Genomic DNA, 19713 nt, shown 5'->3' with positions numbered 1-19713 from the left:
TTCTGAATTTTTTAAAAGGCCCATTGGATGGCAAAATTGTCTCACTTTGTGTTTTTGTGAATTCTGTTGCTCCAAAATTATGTTCACAGTTTGATTTCATGTTATTTCTCAAGGAAACTGGACAGTCCCCAAACAACTTCCTGGCTTCTTTCTGACAGCTTGCTTATTAGAATACTAACTTAAAAATTTATTTGGGTTATTGGACTATAATATTTTCCATATATTTTGATTCTTCTGGGCTAAATGGAATGAGCTTGAACCATTTTCCTTGGAAATAGTCTTCAAAAAGTATATGTCAGTTTTAATTGGTCTTTAACCTTTAAGATATATATTAATACTGTTCTTTTCTTATTCTTCCTCTCCTTTCTTCTTGTTCTTGCTCTACGTTTGTTCCTCCTCATCTTCTTCTTCTTTTACTTTTTCTTCTTATAATACTCATTTTTGTTCTTGAACTTCTGTTTGATTAAAGATTTGGTATTCACTCCTACAAAATGACATGCTCACAAGTTTAATTGATTGATAATGAATTTATTAAAGACACTGAAACAAAATTGTAATAACATACACAGGATAGAACACTTTCTAAAAGCACAGCATAAGCAAACAAATAGCAACAGCAATCCCACTACGATTATTAAGGTAACTATAAGGATAGAGAAGAAAGAAAGAGGAAACATCACCAATAGGGGGAGCACCAACATCGGACTCAAGAGCAGCTGGGGAGTCCCAGGTTACATTCTTCAGAGTTGTGATTGGGAAACACCCCAGGAAAAGCATTCTTTCCATGCGCGAAACTCTGAAGAGCTGCTTAATGTTAGCAACTTTTAAGGGGTCCCAGACAAAGATGGCACACAGGAGTATATAAACTTTTTTTGGCACTACACCAAGACATGTGAAGAGTAGGTGCATGACCATGTGAAGAGTCCATGCATAACCCAGTAAGATTCATGGCTTAGGTTCTGAAATTAATTAAACATTGAATCTCTGGGCCGGTAGCCAACCCTCTCAGGTTTCAACCTCCAGGAATGGCTAGTTCCTAGAGGGAATATCTGGCACATTCAAAAACAACCAAGTTCATGCAAAAATTTGGGGACCTTAGGTGGGGGAACCAGCCTATGGCCTTGATCAGGATCAAAATTTCTTGCTTTATTTTTTCTTCTTGTTCTTGTTATTTTCTTCTTTGATAGATGCAGGTAATAAATTGCTGTACACAAGACCAGTATACAAACTCTACTTTGAAGCTTCCTGGTATATAATCCTAGGAAGAACATTTAATCTCAGTCCTCCAAGCTCTTTATTTGGGATATTGGGATATATTATTTTTCCTGTATTTTGATTTTTCTGTGTTAAGTGGAATGAGCTTGATCCATTTGCCTTGGAACTAGTCTTCAAAAATAGATGTAAGTTTTCAATGGTCTTTAACTTTAAAGAGTTATATTGATGCTGTTCTTTTATTCTTTTCTTTCCTTTCTTCTTGTTCTTGCTCTTGCTATGTTTGTTCCTCATCATTTTCTTCCATTTCTTTTTCTTATAATTCTTTTCCCTGAACTTCTTGTCGTCTTTTTCTTGTTCGTCTTTTTTTCATTTTCTTCACTTCTTTGAGCGATAGAGGAAATAAATTGCTTTGCATAAGACCAGAATACAAACTCTGCTTTTGAAATTTACTGAGTATGTAATCTTAGGAAGAGAATTTAATCTCTGTCCTCTGATTTATTCCCTAATGTTCAAATCCAAATAAAATGCTGACCTGCTTTGATAAAGGAATTTCTCTCATCTAGGGTTCATTTTTGGTTGGCCATTTTCAGTCATATATGACTCTTCATGATTCTTCTTGGAATTATCTTGATCAAATATTGGAGTGGCTTGCCATTTTCCTTTTCAGCTCATTTTATAGATGAATAAATATGACAAATGAGATTAAGTTTCTTCTCCAGAGTCATAACTATTAATCATCTGAGGCTCAATTTGAACTTAGGAAAGCCAGTCATCCTGATGTCAGGTATCATTTCTATATAGACTGATAGATACATACAACATATATACATACACACATTTGTGTATATATCTAAATATAAATTGAATATATATACATAATATGAGTATATATATGCACAGATAATATATGTTTTTAAATGTAACATATATAATGTGCATAAAATGCTTTTGGTCAGTAAAAAATCAGTATATATATACATATATATATATGTATATGTGTGTGTGTGTGTGTGTGTGTGTGTGTATTTTAAACACTGACTTTATTTCGAGAACCATTTTAGATTTTGGAGTTATAAAAGAAAAGACATTCTCTGATCTCAAGCAACTCACAGTCTATTGGGGAAGACAATATGTAAACAATTAATAGCAAGCGTGTTAGATGCAGGATGAATTGGAGATGGTAAACAGAAGGAAAGTTCCAGGGAATCTGGAAAGGATTTTTGCAGCAAGTTTGACTAGTCAGAACTAGAAGGAGTCAGAAGACAGAGATGAGGAGGCAAAGAAATCAAAGCATGGGACAGAGTCACTGTAGATATAGTGAGTCTTGTGGAATAAACAGTAAAGAGACTAGTGTCATTGCAACATTGAATACAGTGTGTAGGTGAGAGGGTGGAGTGGAGAAAAGTTTTAACTGAACTAAAAAAGTGGGAAAAATTTATGAAGGGTTTTGAACGCCAAAAAGAGAATATTTTATTTGGTTCTTAAAGCTAATAATAACCAATGCAATTTATTGAATGATGTTATGGAGATATATGTTATGGAGATATGTAATAGTCAGCTTTTTGCTTTAGTAAAACAAATTTGAGTATAGAATTGATTGGAGATGGAAAAGACTGGCAGATAGATCAATCAATAGGTTTTTTCAGTAGTTTAGCTTTGAGGTGATTAGCACCTGCATCGGGGGTGGTAGTGACAGAGGAGATGAGTGAGTAGTGAATGAGTGGTTTTAAGAAAGTAAAATTGATAATAAATTGGAGATTGGTATAGGTAAGGGAGTAGAAATTATTTCCTGATTGAAATGATAATACTCTTGAAAGTACTAAGGTATATAGAGATGGGGAGTGTTTGGGAGGAAAGATAATTAGTTTAATTCGAACATATTTTTTACAGGACATTTGTTCTAGATATCTAGTATGTAGTTGAAGATATAAGATTAGAGGTGAGCAGAGAAGTTAGGGCTAGATCAGTAGATTTAAGAGTCATTGACAAAGAGATGGAATCCATGGAAGTTGTTGAGACCGTCAAATGAAATAATGTATAGCAGGAAGTGAAGATAGTTCAGCATAGAACACTGTAGGATACCCACAGTTTTCAGGGATGTTCTGTAGGAATAGGTCTCTAAAAGAAAACTGAAAGGGAGTTCTCCAATGAGTTGAAGAAAATTGAAGGGCAGTGTCACAAAAACTTAGAAGACTTTAACAAGGATAAATGTGAGATTGAGAGTATAGTATCAAAGGCTGCAGAGAGGTCAAGAAGGATGAGCACTGAGGAAAAGCCCATTAGGTTTGGTATTTAATAAACTATTACTTATTTTGGAAAGAACAATTTCAGTTGAATAACCAAGTTGGAGATTATAGAATTATGTGGTATAATATAGCAAAGAATAGTCTAGAATATGGTATAGTATAATATTGTATAGAATTGAATAGTATAGTATACTATTGTATAGTGTAGTATAGGATAGGATAGATGAAGAATGAGATGAAAGAAAATAGATTGCAGATTGCCTTCTCAAGTCACAAAAGAAAGAAAATGATTTGGGATGATACATAGCAGGAATAGATGGATCAGGTCAGATTTTCTTAGGATTGGAAAAGCATGCATCTGTTTGTAGGTATTGGGGAAGCATCCAATCGATCTGGAGAGATAGAAGATAAGTGAAAGTGTGGGAATGATATAGCAGCAATCTGCTGGAGAATATGGGCTGGAATGGTATTGCTGGAGCATAGAGAGATGTGTAAAATAGAGGTGAAGGAAGAGGTGGTGACAGAAGACATTTGGGTGATGTAACATTAGAAGGAAGGATTCAGAGAGAGTCCTAGCTCACCTATTCTCCTTCACAAGCACATGGATTTAGAAGACTGACTGAAAACACAAGTTGATAGTATCATAGATGGAGAGTTCAAAGGGACTTCTGCCATCATTTATTCTCATCATCTCATTTTACAGATTAAGAAACTGTCAAAGGTCATATTAACTAATCAGATGTAGAGGGAGAATTTGAAACTCCTTTGACTGCAAATTAACACTTTCAGAATTCATATCAGAAAGGTGAGAAAACAATACCATCACGGAATATCCCTTTCCTGAGGTTTGTACAATATTCTCAAGGGGTAGAGTGATATTTGTGGATTTTTTCCATAATTCTACTTCCCTTTCTTTCACTATCTGTACATCAACGATTTTCTTGCATTTTATACTTTTGGCGGATCTCAGGATATGTGCCCAGTTAATATGGATTTTTTCCACTGACTCTGGCCCATGATACTTTTAATTTATCAGAACTTATCAGTAGTTCTCTTTTGCAGAGTATCTACTCTCTATCTTCTCAAACCCTGGCAGTGTGGACAGCAGATCAAGATAAAGATACTTCTATGGAATCCTTTTCCAAATTCCTTCTTTTGTTCTGTCACTTCCCCATGGGTCTTTCTTCGTTATTTATTATTTATTTATTAAGATTCTCCCTCCCCCCACCTTCTTTGTCTCTTCCCTTAGTTGTATGCTTATGCTGCTAGTTGATTTGTAACCACACTGTCAGTTGCTACCCTTCTACTTTATTTGCCCAGGAAGGGTACAATTCCACCTGCTTTTCTGTAGTTCATCCGTTCTTAAGCCAAAAGAAACAGTTCAATTAAAAGCATAGGATTATTTGGATGGTATGAGCTCTTTGTTTATGTCTGACCCCACTTTCCAACTTCCCTGAGAACTTAGAGATGCATCCTTATGGTCCTTATCTGGCAGGAAGGAGAAGCTTGAGTGGCAATAATCCCCCTTTCATTATACCCACTGACTACCAATTTTGTTACTGATAAAACTGCTTTTCATCATCATAAAATTTATGTCCTTGAGTCATCAAGGATTCCAGACAGCAGTACCAGGGTACACTTTCTTGAAGTCTGTATGTGCATGTGTACGTGTTTGTGACTTTGTGATCCACCTGTCACATGTACCTAGAAGCCATCACATCTGAACCTCCTATGAACTTAACTAGACTGCATACTAATGATTTTCCACAAGGGATTGGGGTTACTTAAGGAGGCTCTCCATCAAACTTATTTACTCTTGCTGTGAGACACCATTGAACCTGGTGAAGAATTCATGCCATATCATGTTGTAAGTTCAAGGCAGAAAATCCTTTGGAAAAAGTGCCAAAAGAGGAGTAGAGCTATTTCCACAAATCTTCCCATAGACTATAGAGGAGAAAAGCTCCTTTACAGGAGTTTTGTGTTCTCTGCCTCACAATCATCAGTCATCTTTAATATAGACTGACTAGGGGGTACAAATGAGAATTTGCCAGTGTTTTCTAAATAAAGTACATGTTGTTCAGGAAGCAGACATTGACTATATTCAATTCCTTGAGTGGTGTCAAATGCAACAAACCATGGACTCATTCCTGTTATGCATGAATTAGGTAATTGTGGGGGGAGGGAGAGGGGGCAAGTCCATTGCCCAGGTTTAGCATTTGCTTTTTCCTCTACTACTCATGTGTAGCTGAATGTTTCTGAGGTATCACCCTAGGGCAGGATTGTCATAGCTACATGTTTAACTTTTATGATGGTAACTACCATAAATTTGGTCCTCTGCCTCTAATTTCTTTCCTCTCCAATCAATTTTAAACAGGCTTGTCAAAGTGAGAATGTCAAAACCCCAATCTTATCATATGACTTTTTTTGTTCAACAATCCCTAGTGATTTTTTTTTTTAGGATTTTGCAAGGCAAATGGGGTTAAGTGGCTTGCCCAAGGCCACACAGCTAGGTAATTATTAAGTGTCTCAGACCGGATTTGAACCCAGGTACTCCTGACTCCAAGGCCGGTGCTTTATCTACTATGCCACCTAGCCGCCCCTAGTGATTTGGTTTTAAAACACTTCACAACCTGACTCCAATTTACCTTTCTAGCTTTATTATTGTACATGATTCTCACTTAGTCATTTTTCAGTACAACCAAATCGACCTTATTGCTGTTTCCTCACACATCATTTTCTACTTCCTATCTCTTTCTATTTGTACAGATTGTCTCTCATTCTTTGAATGTACCAAAGAACTATCTAGAATGGTTGAGTCAATTGACATTTCTACCAATGGGCTATTTGTGTACTTTTCATTCCATAGCATCTAGAAATCTGGCTATTCACATTTTTGTTTTCCTTTTAAATTTGCTGTTTAAAAAGGAAGCTTCAAATTTGAGTTGATTTTCTTTACCTATTTGTAGCATAGCTCAATCTTTTATAAGTTGATTATAATTTACAAGTTTTTAAAGAAGAACTGTTTGTTTAGAGATTCCTTGAATGATTGCAGTCTACTGTGTTTTAAAGTCTTTTCTACTACAGAATGACAGATATTGATATTTCATTGCATAGGAAAGGGACCTCTTTAATATTTTTTACTAGCTTGGAAACTCTGAATCAAAGATTCTTTAGTTTCTTTATTTGCATGATTCCAAAGCTGAAATCAATTCACAGCTTTACCAGTAAATCATGAGCGTTCCATTATTTCCATATTTATTTATAAAGTTGAAAAAATAATTATTTACCTCTAAACCTTTCTGTTTTGTTTCTTTGCTTTTGCAATTCAATGGGGTTAAATGTCTTGCCTAAAGTCACAGCCTACATAAGTATTAGTTCTTTGAGTTCAAATTTGAACTTAGGTCCTCCTGACTCTAGGGCTGATGCTCCATCCACTGGACTACCTTGTGGCCCCATCCTTGAGGTCCTTATTTTTAGTTTTAAATGAAATTTGTTAGCATTTTGCATAATTTTAGGCAAATGTGGCACATTTGATAATCACAAGCCTAGAGTCTGGAAGACCTGAATTCAAATGTGACCCAGGTGTGGTCCTGGGAGTCATTTAACCTTTGCTTGCTTTAATCTATAGGAGAAGGAAATGGAAACTGTTCCAGTATCTTTGCCAAGAAGAGTTCAAATGATGTCACAAAGAGTCTAGTATGACTGAAGCAATTGAGCAACAACAGGAAGCAACACGTTACTTGCTGTTCCTTTATTTTATAAATTAGTAAAATGAAGACCAGAGTACCTCAGAGTTACAAACTAGGAAGAGATAACAGAACTAAGTGATTCCATGCTCTCTTCATTACATTGCATTTTCTCTTGGGCAGATTAGGAGTGTGCAGTTTGAATCTTAGACTAGAGAGGACTCATTGAAAACCTTTTTTTTCATCAAAGTGAAATTGCAGTATGAGAAAGCCAGAATCCTGATTTATAGTTACAAAGAGAGACCTGATTTTCTGATGAGGAGCATCCTCAGTGCTCGTTTCATGTCTCTGTTCCTTAGGCTGTAGATAAAAGGGTTCATCATAGGAGTAACCACAGTGTACATTACAGCCGATACTGTGTCCTGTTTTGCTGTGTGTGTAGATGTGGGACTGAAGTATACTCCAATGATCGAACCATAGAAGAGACAGACCACAATTAGATGGGAACCACAGGTGGAGAAAGCTCTCCATTTCCCCTGACTTGATCGGATTCTCAACACAGCGGCAAAAATGTGAATGTAGGAGATCAGAATGCCAATGAATGGAATAAAAGCTGTCAGTCCTCCCATTGTGTTGATCACTAAGTTATTGATGAAGGTATCTGAGCAGGCCAATATTATTACCATATTAAGGTCACAGTAGAAATGAGAGATTTCATTGTGACCACAGAATGAGAGTTGGGTCAGCAGAATAGTATGTGTGAGGGCATTAATACAACCCCAAAGCCAGCACATTCCAAACAGAATGACACAAACCCTTGGGGTCATGACTGTAGCATAGTGTAATGGGGCACAGATAGCCATGTAGCGATCATAGGCCATGGCAACAAGGATGATGCTATCTAATCCGACAAACCAAAGGAAGAAGAAAACTTGTGCCATGCAACTGATGTAAAGAATTGCTTTGTTCCCAGATATAAAATTAACTAGCATCTTGGGGATGATGGTGGAGGTGGAGCAGATGTCAATCAGGGACAAGTTGGTAAGGAAGAAGTACATGGGGGTGTGGAGACGAGAGTCAATTCTAATGGCCAGAATGATGAACAAGTTCCCCAGCACTGTGATCAGATACATAATCAGGAATACAAGGAACAGGAGGCTCTCCTGCTTTGACTGGTCTGAAAGGCCCAGGAGGATGAACTCAGAGATTCTTGAATGATTTTCCCCTTCCATGGATCTATTGGGAAACACATGTCAAAAAAATGAAATAAAAATTTAAAACAAGTTGTTTTAAAAGATTTTTTAAAATTAAAATCAATGAAGATAAAGTTAAAAGACATAGGATAGTGCAAAAAATATTTCAATGGAAGAAAATATCAGAGTTTATAGATCTTGATGTAATATATACAGAAAATCAAGAAAAGTTACCCCATAGAAGGGGCATTTGCCAATTGCATAAATGAAAAAGGACTAAAAAAATAAATATATTTCAGAAAAAAGTTTAAATGATAAGCAATCACATACTGTCATGAAGCAAATCACTGACAATAATAGGAATTTGAATGCAAATAATTTTGGGTTTTTTCTTCACCATCTGAGAATTAGTGGAGATGACAAAAGATAAGGATGCTCAGTATTGGACTTACTGCTGGAAGATAGGCATGGTTCTGTCCATTGGCAGATTTGTGAAGTGGTGCAAATATAATCATTTTCAATTGAATTTTCTTAACATAGTTGACTGAACTCTTCATGTCCTTTATTTCAAAGATTTCAGTATTAGGCATGTATCCCAAGGAAGGCAAAAGCAGCAATAAAAGTCTAGAATTTATAAAAAGAAATTGATACAATTGTTTGTGGTAGCAAATACCTGAAAACAGAGTAGACAATGACTATTGAATCTTGATATTTGTTATTATCGTACCTAACTTTCAGAAGTACACCTTTAATAATTTTAAATATATGAAAAAGAAAATTAAGGAACAGGAAGATTAGTTTCATGATCATAAATGGAGGTAGTAGAAGATGAATTAAATCTGAGCATCCTGACAGCTGGTTCCATGCTCTTTCTATCATATCAGACTGCTTTGTGTGTAGATCAAAGGGTGAACAAAATGAATATCAAACTAGAGAAAAATCATTGGAAAATAATAAGGACATTATGGATCTCATTATAAACTAAGCTGCATCATTCCTACATTTTATAAAAAATGCAATTTTTTTCAATTCTAGATAAGAATAATGCTTGAGCTATAACCCTATTTTAGCTTGATTTTCTTAAATGGTTTTAAACTGTTTTTTCAGTTCCACATGGTACATTTAAAATTTTTAAAAATTTTCTTTAATTTATTTAAGCAATACTAAAATATTCTTGTTTAAGAGTAAAAATAATACCCCCTACCCCCCCAAAAATATAAAACCTCATGAGAAATAAAGTGAAAGAAAGAGAAAAATAATGTGTTTCAGTCTGTGTTCTGATGCCATCAACCCTGTCTTGGGTGGATCACATTCTTTATTGTAAGTCCATCATAGAAGTTACTTCCATATTTTTCCACAGTTGCTGTTGCTGACTGTAATTCCCTCCATCCATTCCTCCCCACTACCATCTATTATATTTTCTTTCTCCTTTCATTCTGTCCCTCTTCAAAAATGTGTTGTGGGGCAGTCGAGTGGAGCAGTGGACAGAGCATCAGCCTTGGGGCCAAGTGACCCCAAGCCTACATCCCACCCAAGACATCCAGCAACCACCTGGCCCTGTGGACCCAGATAGGTCACCCAATCCCACTACTTCAGAAAAGTAAAAAAGAAAATGGGTTATATCTAACTATTCTCTAATATGATCTGTCCTTTCCTCTATCATGTACATCATGCCTTCCCTCCCCTCTCCTCCTTCTCTCTTTTTCTTCTAGATGTCTATACCCTATTGAGCATATATGCTGTTTCCTCTCTAAGCCATTTCTTTTTTTTTTAACAGTTTATGTAAAAATTTATTTGACCAAAAGCTAGAAAAAGGTGATACTATTACAAATGATACATTTGGTAAAGATCTAAATGAAAAGTACTGGTTTCATTCAACTTCACATTTCCTAGTGTGTTTCTGGGTAGTGTGATGCTCAATAAATAGTAATCAGAAGCAGGGTAATTTTTAAACACAACTGTAAACTTGAGTCTTCATATCTGTTCCACACTGCTGTGGAATAAGGAATGTTTTAGCACTGAGCTGTACACAGGAAAACTGTATAACAATGTCAAAGAGGTACTGTGTATTTGATTCTCTGTATCCAGTTAAATCAGGAGGTTTTTGGTCTTTATGAATTGGTCCCAAAAATAAAGATTAAAATCCCTCTGAAACAGAACAATCTTCTATTCACTGTACTATGGCAGTCTAAAATAAAATCAAGACAATTTGAATTTATTTCTCCTTTAGTGACAGTGAGGCACCATTAGAACTGTATTTCTAGCCAACAGATTCATGGACACAGAAAGTGGCATGGAAAAAGGGCTGGAATCAACCACAGGAAGCACTAGCATGCTACATCCATTGGTGAGACAGGTTGTCAAATTAATTTCTACTAATTGCTGGTTGACTTTGTTACTGGTGCTCAGTCATACAGAATCAAGGAACAGAGCAAACATCGTTCCTTATTTGTAATGAGACTTTCAATTGCTTTGCAGAAGTCAACTACTAAATGAGAAGTTAGTAAAATACCATACTGGTTCAAATATAGGTTGAGCTCACTTAAATTCCTAAAATGAGGTTTCCTTTAAAGGAAAAAAGTCTTGGCGTACAGTAAAAGTAACAATTGTAGGCCACATTTGGGTCTTTATGCAAGCCATCTATGTTTGGACCAATACAAAAACAGATTTTCCTATACTCATCCAGAAAAAAAATGTAGATGTTGGTTATCTTTTAAAAGTATTTTCTCAGTGACTGTTCAGAGGATGTTTGCCCTGTAGTAAAGAGAGGGAGGAAGGGCCACAATAATTAGGCCATTCTTTGTGGTTTATGACTTCCTAAAACAACCTTTTCACTATGGATGGAAAGTCCCCACCCATTTTATGAGCTGGCCCCTGCCCTTCATTTTACAGAAGGGTATCATGGAATGCTTAAAACCCAGGCATGATCCAGTAGCTCAGCTGGGTTCCCTGCTATTGCCTATAGTGTAACAGAATGCCCTCAATCTTGAAGATTTTGGCCTAAGTTAAATACCCTGCCTGCCTAAGGGAAAAAAAATGCAATTTAAGGATAAAAAAAAAGGCAACTAGGAGCTTTAGTGTGCTGTTTGAAAGGAGAAACTAGATTTAACTGGTGCCCAAAGCCTCTCTGGTAACAAATATTGGTCAGGTATTCATAATTTGATTGACATTTCCAGTAAAGAAAAGATGCAATAATAGAAGAAACTTCTTACAAGGGAAGGGGACAACATGGAGTTCTTGAGTTTCTGTCAAACAAAATTCTTCTCTTTTGATTCATAGACAGTTAAGTTCGTTTAATGTCTGATCCAGTGTCTGATGTAAGCCCACGTTCTCTTCTTTGGCCTGGGCAAGTTTTTCTTCCAGGTCATCATTGGTCTTTTCCAGTTTTGCAACAGTTCTTTCTTCAAACTAAGCCCAGGTCTCAGCCTCTTTAAGTTTGTCAGACAGAAGTTTGATTTCTTCTTCATATTTATCTTCTTTTTCAGAATACTTCTCAGATGCAGCCTCCAAGGATTTCAGGTTGTTGGTGACATTCTTCAGCTCCTCTTCCAGATCACCACATTTAAGTTCTGAAACCTCAGCACGCTCTTCCGCTCGCTCCAGCTCACCCTCAAGGATGACCAATTTACGGGCTACCTCCTCATATTTTCGATCAGCCTCCTCTGCAATGTGCTTGGCTTCCTTCAACTGCATCTCCTGAATTTCCATTTTTTCTTCATCCTTCATTGCCCGGTTCTCAATCACCTTCATTCCTCTCTCACTCTCATCGGCTGCCTTTTCTGCCTCCTCCAGTTTCTGCAGGGCTGTGGCCAGACGTTCCTGGACCCGGTGCAACTCTTCCTCAACTAGCTGGATCCGTCGATTTAGAGCTGCCACATCTCCTTCAGCTTTCTCCCGCTGCTCCCGCTCGCCGTCCAGCTCCCGCTGCAGGCTCTGGGCTCGGTCCTCCGCCTCATCCGCCTGCTGCTGCAGCGCCTGGATTTTCCTTTTCACCGCCTCCAGAGAGTTGAGGCCGGCCATGGGGACTGGGGGGCTCGGGGCTCGGGGCAGGGCGGCCTGGGAGCGCTGGGGCTGGCGGGACTGGCGCCGCTGCTCTGCGCTGGGGAAAGCAGCCGCCTCTAAGCCATTTCTAATGAGAATGAAGGCTCCCTCATTCCTCCTCACCTTCCCCCCTTCCATAACATTGCAAAAGCTACATGAAATATCTTTTATATGAAATATCTTAGTGTATTGCACCTCTCTGATCTCTTACTCCCAGTACATTTCCTTTTCACCCATTGACTCCATTTTTACTATATATTATATCTTCATACTCAGTTCTCTACTATACCTCATCCATAAAAAGCTCCTTCTACCTACTCTATTAAATGAGAAAGTTCATATGAGTATTATCAGTATATCTTTCCATGCAGGAATATAGAGTTCATAATCATTAAGACCCTCATAATTTACCCTACTTGTCCACTCTGTCTGTGCTTCACCTGAGTGCTGTACTTGATCAAACTTTTTGTTCAGTTCTGGTCATTTCAACTGGATTTTAAATTCTCCTGTCTCATCGAAAATCCATCTTTTCCCCTGGAAGAGGTTGTTCAGTTTTGTTGGGTAGTTAATTCTTGGTTGCATTCCAAGCTCTTTTGCCTTCTGGAATATTATATTCCAAGCCCTATGAACCCTTAATGCAGATGCTGCTAAGTCCTAGGTAATCCTGACTATAGCTCTACAATATTTGAATTGTTTCCTTCTGGCTACTTTTAATAATGTCTCTTTGACTTGGGAGTTCTGGAACTTGGCCATAATATTCCTCTGGGTTGTTATTTTTTTGACTCTTTCTGGATGAGATTGGTGGATTCCCTCAATTTCTATTTTACCCTCTGCTTCTAGGATATCAGGGCAATTTTCCTGTAGAAACTCTTAAAAAATGAGGCCAAGTCTCTTTCCTGATCATGACTTCCAGGTGGCCCAATAATTTTTAAATTCTCTTTTCTGGATCTGTTTTCCATATCAGTTGTTTTTTTTCAATGAGATATTTCACATTTTCTTCTAGTTTTTTATTCTTTTGATGTTGAATTATTGTGTCTTGATTTCTCACAAAGTATGCAACTTCCTCTAGCTCCATTCTACATCTGAAGGATTTGTTTTCCTCAAAGAGCTTTCTTAACTCTTTTTCCATATGACCAATTCTGCTTTTTAAAACATTCTCTTCCTCAATAACATTTTGAAATGTTTTATCCATTTGACCTAAACTGGTGTTTAATATGTTATTCTCTTCAACATTTTTTTTTGGATCTCCTTGACTAAGTTGCTGACTTGGTTTTCATGTTTTTCCCCAGTCTCTCTCATTTTTTTTCCCAATTTTTCTTTTACCTCCCTTACTTGTTTTTAAAAATCTTATTTGAACTCTGTCATAGCCTGAGCTCAACTTTCTTGAAATCTTTAGAAGCTCAGACTTACACATCTTCAGACTGTGTATTTTGGTCTTCCATGGGACCAAAGTAATTGTCTATGGTCAGGCTCCTTTTTTCCTGTTTACCCATTTCCCCAACCTATGTCTGCTTTTGGGCTGCTCCTGAGATTTTGAGTATTATTGGGACAACCCTGCAAGGACCTCAGAATGTGAGGCTCTGACTGCTCTCCTCATCTGTTGGATGGGCATAAGTTCTCCCCTCTGGGGCCCCAGACTGTGACCAGGGTCTGAATATGGTCAAAGCCCCAGAGTCCTGTCCCAGGGACAGAGGACAGACCTTGACAATCTCCCTCTATTCCCTTACCTTCCATGGGCTGAACAATCAAGGAGCAGCTCCTTGGTGGCTTCTGCTGGGCGGCTCCCTTAAATGTTTTTATTACTCAAAATTCAGGGTTCATTCTGGAAACATGGCATGGAAATGTCTTTAGTGGTCATGGAATGTGTGTCTAATGTTTAAGGACCATTCAGTTTGAATTGTAAGTGTTCTTTTCAGACTGTTCTGAAGATTTTTTTTTTATAATAACTCCACTCAATGCAGTTATAGAAAATATTCAATCTACATTTAATCTACATATACATGAAATGATAGATACTTAAAGTACTTTAGTAGCCAGAGGAGTTTGATTTGATTCACTCAGTTATCCCTATCATTTTGATCTCAAAATCACATTATAAACAAATATTTCATTATCAAATTCTTATGATTTGCTATTGATTAGAGGCATAGAAAGGTTCCAACATCTCCTTTCTGCATCACCTGATAGTATGATTCTATTCTGAAAAGATTTCTAACAGTGATAAATATGTTAGAAAACACTATATTTCATGTGTACTCAATATTTTCAGTATTAAAAGAGACTGCACATAATTTTAGATTATAAGATTATAGTGGCAATAGTCACTCATTGTGCTGTTTTCCTTTGAAATAAGAAACTCTACCTTGGAAATCATCAAAAATCATGAATGATAGAAATACAAAAAACTGTGCCAACTTCTGGCTAACATTGTTATATAGAATAATTCCATGCATCACTGTAGGAACTTTGAGATCTTGGGCCTTTGTCAGTGAACATTGTTTTTGAGACTAAAAATTGGGGTATTACATTTCAACATCATGAGTATGTTACTGGTGTGGGGCATTGTAGAATGGCTTACGTATGATGGTGATGTTTGTTCTTTGGTCTCAAAGAAGGACAAGACGATAGGGAGGTGATGCCATGACTAACACTTGAATTGGATTTGAGTGAGGGAGTGCTGGGCTCTCACAAGCCTCACTTTCTCTTCTAGATATATATGGGTCAATGGCCAGATCTGAATCAGGACAACTGGAGATGGTACTGGATGCAAAGCAATCAGGGTTAAGTGACTTATCCAAAGTCACACAGCTTGTGTCAAATGACTGAGACCTGATTGAAACTCCAGTCTTCCTCACTTCAAGATCAGTGCTCTATCCACTGAGATGTGAGAAAACAAAGGACTTGAAAACCTATAGACCTGTATTCATACATGTTTATTATAGCTGAGAAGGGATTCTCTGTTTTTCCATAAAGATATTTTCATTTTGTTCAAATTGTGTGAGTTACTACTAGAGCTAGGTAGAAGTATAGGAAAGGAAGGATAAGAGCAGTGGAGTACCAGTAATTCACAGTAAAGAATAACCTCAAAGGGAACACACAGTCATATGTTTATAAAATGTACAAAGTGTAACAAGGGTAACAAGATGAACCAGAGATTCTAGCAATAGGATACACATTTTAAATTGTATCCCTGAAACATGGTAGAGAGAGATTCATTACAATATGATTTTAATAAGCTATGCCTTATGCAAAAGTACAAAAGACAGAACAGAATACATGTTCAATAGCACTATATAATTAGACAATATACTTGTGCAAGGAAATCTAAGATAGAGATGTGGTGAACAAGGCAGATTCAATTGTTATAACTTTGCAGATGATTCTGAAATTCTCCCTTCTAGCTCTAACCCTTTTCCTGATCTCTAGTCTCCCATATCCAACTGCCAACTGGACATATTGAAGTGGTTGCCCTTTTTCTTGTTGTTTAGTTGTTTCAGTTATGTCTGACCCTTCCTGACCTCATTTTTTTATTTTTTGGTAAATTTACTGGAGTGTTTTGCCATTTCCTTTCCAAGCTCATTTTAAAGATGAGTGCAAGTAGGGTTAAGTGATATTTCCATGGACTCATAATGAGTAACTTTCTGAGGGCAGATATCGTAAACTCCCCATGTCCATTTCTGAACCCATTATTTTCTTCATTTTCTAAAAAAAATTTCTTTTCTACTATTGAAGACACAACAACATTCTTCCCAGGACCCACTCCTGTCTCACTCTCACCTCATCCCAGCCTATATAAAATCTTTTTTTGAAAAATCCTTTTAATCTCTCATATATCTCTTTCTTCCCTGTGACACTGCCCTTATCCTGCTTCAGACCCTCATGACTTCAAGCCTGTATTATTGCAATAAGGTAGTGGTTGGTCTTCCTCACTCCATTCATTCTCTACTGAGCTATAAAACTGATCTTCTTAAAGTGCCAGAATGACCACATCCTCTCTGTATTTAAAAAAGAAAGAAAACAAACAAAAAACCCTAAACAACTTCAATGACTTCTGTAATTTCCAGGATCAATTATAAAATCTTGTTTGATGATTAAAGCTCTTCACAATCCAGTCCCCTCTTACCTGTCTAGTATTCTCACATTTTACTTTCTAAACTCTCAGTTTTGTGACTCAGTGATATTTGCTGTTTCTTACACAAGAATCATCCTCTGATTTTGGGCATTTTCACTGATTGTTCCATAAACCATTTGCTCCCTCCTCATCTCCACCTCCAATTTTCCCTGAATTCCTTCAAGTTTTAAAGATGCCTGGAGTTATGGGAATATAATGCAGGGAGTTATGGACATAAGAGTTTGTAACTGGAAAAAAATTATATTTTTTTACACTGTTAAATTCTGTCTGAGCATGATAGAAATATTTGTCTAATAAGAAAAATGTTATCTCTTCCTGTGATGTAAATTGACTCCTATTGTTCTATTGTTAAATGTAAATTTGTAAAGTCTCCCCATTTTCACACCCACTAGCTTCCAGAGTTTTATCTGGCTTCAGTTGTGTAGAAGGTACCTTCTTACCCAGAAAATGGGAAAGGCAATAAAAGTCTGGCCTTGATTCCCCTCATGACCTGCAGACTCACTCCAGTCTTAGCCCAGTCAGTTCTCCTGGCTTTCTCTGTCTCTGCCTCTGTTTACATCTGTGTTTACTTGTCTCCCTCCCTCTCTCTCTCTCTCTCTCTCTCTCTCTCTCTCTCTCTCTCTCTCACTCTCTCAAACAAACCCTGCCTCCTTTTTTTTTGCTATTCTCCTGCTCTCCAGCAGCTTTCCAAAAACTTGCTGCTTCTTCAGGAGAAGAAAAGATTTTTTATCTATATACTTTGCAGGCTTGTATAATAAAATCCTGAGCCATTTTTAAAATTCGAGGATTGTAAATTAATTCTTTCACCATTCAAGATCTCAGTCTTAAATTGGTGATAGCAATCTCCAGCAATGTTATTATCATAGTCTCAAAAGTACAGTTCACTCTCACTTGAATAGAAATCCTTTCTATAATATTCTCTTAAATAGTTTTTCTTGTCACCTTCACTTAAAGACCTTCAGAGATGGAAGACCTACTACATCCTAAGGAGGACTATTTAATTGTATTTTATCTTTTTTTTTTTTTTTTTTGCAAGGCAACTGGGGGTTAAGTGGCTTGCCCAAAGCCACACAGCTAGGTAATTATTAAGTGTCTGAGGCCGGATTTGAACCCAGGTACTCCTGACTCCAGGGCTGGTGTTTTATCCACTGCACCACCTAACGCCCCCTCATTGTATTATATCTTGTCCACATCTTCCTTTGCTATCCACAGGAATTAGGAGGAGAAACTTTGCAAATACTTTCTTAAAATATAGGTGAAGTAAGTCAATGGCTTTACATAGAAATTCAGACCAAGTGTTTTCAGTTCCATACCATAGAGTTCTGTTCCCTGTGAACTGTATCCTGTTAGTTTGCATGGGATAGGAGAAAGTCCTTCATTCTTCCCTGAAGCTAATTGATACTAGGAACATAATTATGGTGCTGAATAAGAATGTTTCTTTGGGGAGGAGTAGGGGGAGGCATGACAGGAAATTATGAAAGTGATAATTTCTTTATCCTTGTCTGGAAATTGGATTCTTCTCTAAATTTTGAGGTTTGAAAAACAAAGTCATGAATGTGTAGGGGCAAGAGTATTGGAATGGGACTCATGAGACTTAGATTCTAACCTCAGATCTTCCACTAATAGATTTTGTGAACTGGATCGGCTTTTTCCTCTCTGTTTCTGGTAATCTATTGTGTAAGGTACCATGCATTTGTGATATTTCAGTTCTAAATTCTGTATTTCCTGCTTTCAAGTCCTTTTCAGTTCTGACATTCACTTTTTCTATGTTCTAAAGGCTCTTACTTCAATTCTAAAGTGGTGAAACTAAACTCAAGTAGATCTCTGTATATTGTGAAATGACTGTTTCAAAATGTAATATTGTTTGTTTTATTAATTATTATATTATTTTTATTTATTTTTCAATATTTGCCAATTGTGTTTTAATTTGGCTCAGACAGTACTTGTGAGAGCTGTGAGCAATATGTCTCCTGTAATGAGAGTTTGACAGCTCTGCCCCAAACCCCTCCTGGCTCTTACATTTTATCTCGTCAGAAATCTTGACATGTTTTGCTTTGACATTCCTCCCAGTTTTGAATCCCCTGATGTTTGAAATTATTTAGCATCAGAACCAGTGTCTCATTTTACAAATGATTCAACTAAGTTAAAGTCAGAGGTATAGTTCAATTTTCATGCCCAAGTTAGTTATTAAACAATTAGCAGATTATTTTTAGCCCAATGCAGTTCTAACATTCAATGTTCTAAGTACCTTTTGAGTTTGAACATTTTATATTAAGGTTTACTCTACCTGATTCATAATTTAAGTCCTTTATGTCTTTGAAATGCTATTTTATTTGATCTAATAGCTTATCCAGTTCTGACATTCTGCATTCTCAAATTCCTTCTAAGAATAAGTTTCTTAGACAAAGTCACAGAATCCCTTTGTGTGAGACTGATCTTTAAATGAACAGAAAATGCCCTTTTACCTCTCTACACTTACTTGGGTGTTTGACCTCTGCCTTCTCTTCGGTTCTTGGAGGACCAAGGTGTTGCTTCCTCTGGGCCCCTAGTGACAGATAAGTTTCAAATAGGTAAATAACCCAAGCCGTGGACTCTTCTAGAAGGTAATGCTCATGCGAGCCAGAGCCTATTCTCTTCCCTAGAAATAATGTATAGGAATCATTGTAAGTATTTTATAAGGAGCCCTTGGACCCTGGGAATCAATTCCCTGAGCCCCTTGTTAGAGATAAACACTAGGTAATTATTTGGTCTCCATTCTACTTTGGACTCTGCTTCCTTTGGGGAAGAAGATGATTTAAATTTTTAAATTGATTTTCACCACACTGTTCTGTCAGCAACATCTGGAGCTCCTTGTGTTTCTAGATCTCTTTCAAGAAAGGGATTTTAGATCTTGAAGCATAGAAATTTGTAATTTATTTGGGACTTAGAACAGAAATTCTAGGACATCAGATTTGAGAAGGGCATAACTCAAAGAATAAAGAATTTATGTTAGTTTCATGTAAATATCTCATTTGGAACATAACCATTACACAATCACAGTTCTATACCTGGAGGGGATCTTAGACTGTTCTAAATGGCTCATAATTATAACTACTTAGTGAAAAGTGATTACAATAATTCTGTATTAATATTTTTTTTCTGCAGAAAAAGAACTATTTCTCCTACTCAGAAAGGCAGGGAATTTTCTTTGTCTTATATGC

General features: G+C 36.9%; 2 protein-coding genes across 2 annotated transcripts; both read right to left on the bottom strand.

Moving 5' to 3' along the window:
• Positions 1-7437: 7437 nt before the first annotated feature.
• On the bottom strand, positions 7438-8379 carry LOC141497478 (olfactory receptor 1f45-like). The gene has a single exon (XM_074200128.1). The coding sequence runs from the start codon at positions 8377-8379 to the stop codon at positions 7438-7440; it is 942 nt and encodes a 313-aa protein (XP_074056229.1).
• A 2884-nt stretch (positions 8380-11263) lies between these two features.
• On the bottom strand, positions 11264-12405 carry LOC141500848 (tropomyosin alpha-4 chain-like). Its single transcript, XM_074204346.1, has one exon. The coding sequence runs from the start codon at positions 12358-12360 to the stop codon at positions 11749-11751; it is 612 nt and encodes a 203-aa protein (XP_074060447.1). The 5' UTR covers positions 12361-12405; the 3' UTR covers positions 11264-11748.
• Positions 12406-19713: the final 7308 nt, after the last annotated feature.

This window comes from Macrotis lagotis, chromosome X, assembly GCF_037893015.1.
Source record: "Macrotis lagotis isolate mMagLag1 chromosome X, bilby.v1.9.chrom.fasta, whole genome shotgun sequence".
In the NCBI taxonomy this organism is placed as follows: Eukaryota; Metazoa; Chordata; class Mammalia; order Peramelemorphia; family Peramelidae; genus Macrotis; species Macrotis lagotis.
The sequence above is the reverse complement of the archived record's forward strand: the minus strand, read 5'-3'. Positions and strand labels throughout refer to the sequence as shown.

Bases quoted from the DNA above. Each gene is read 5' to 3' on its own strand.
- LOC141497478 (XM_074200128.1), bottom strand. From the start codon at position 8,379: ATGGAAGGGGAAAATCATTCAAGAATCTCTGAGTTCATCCTCCTGGGC.
- LOC141500848 (XM_074204346.1), bottom strand. From the start codon at position 12,360: ATGGCCGGCCTCAACTCTCTGGAGGCGGTGAAAAGGAAAATCCAGGCG.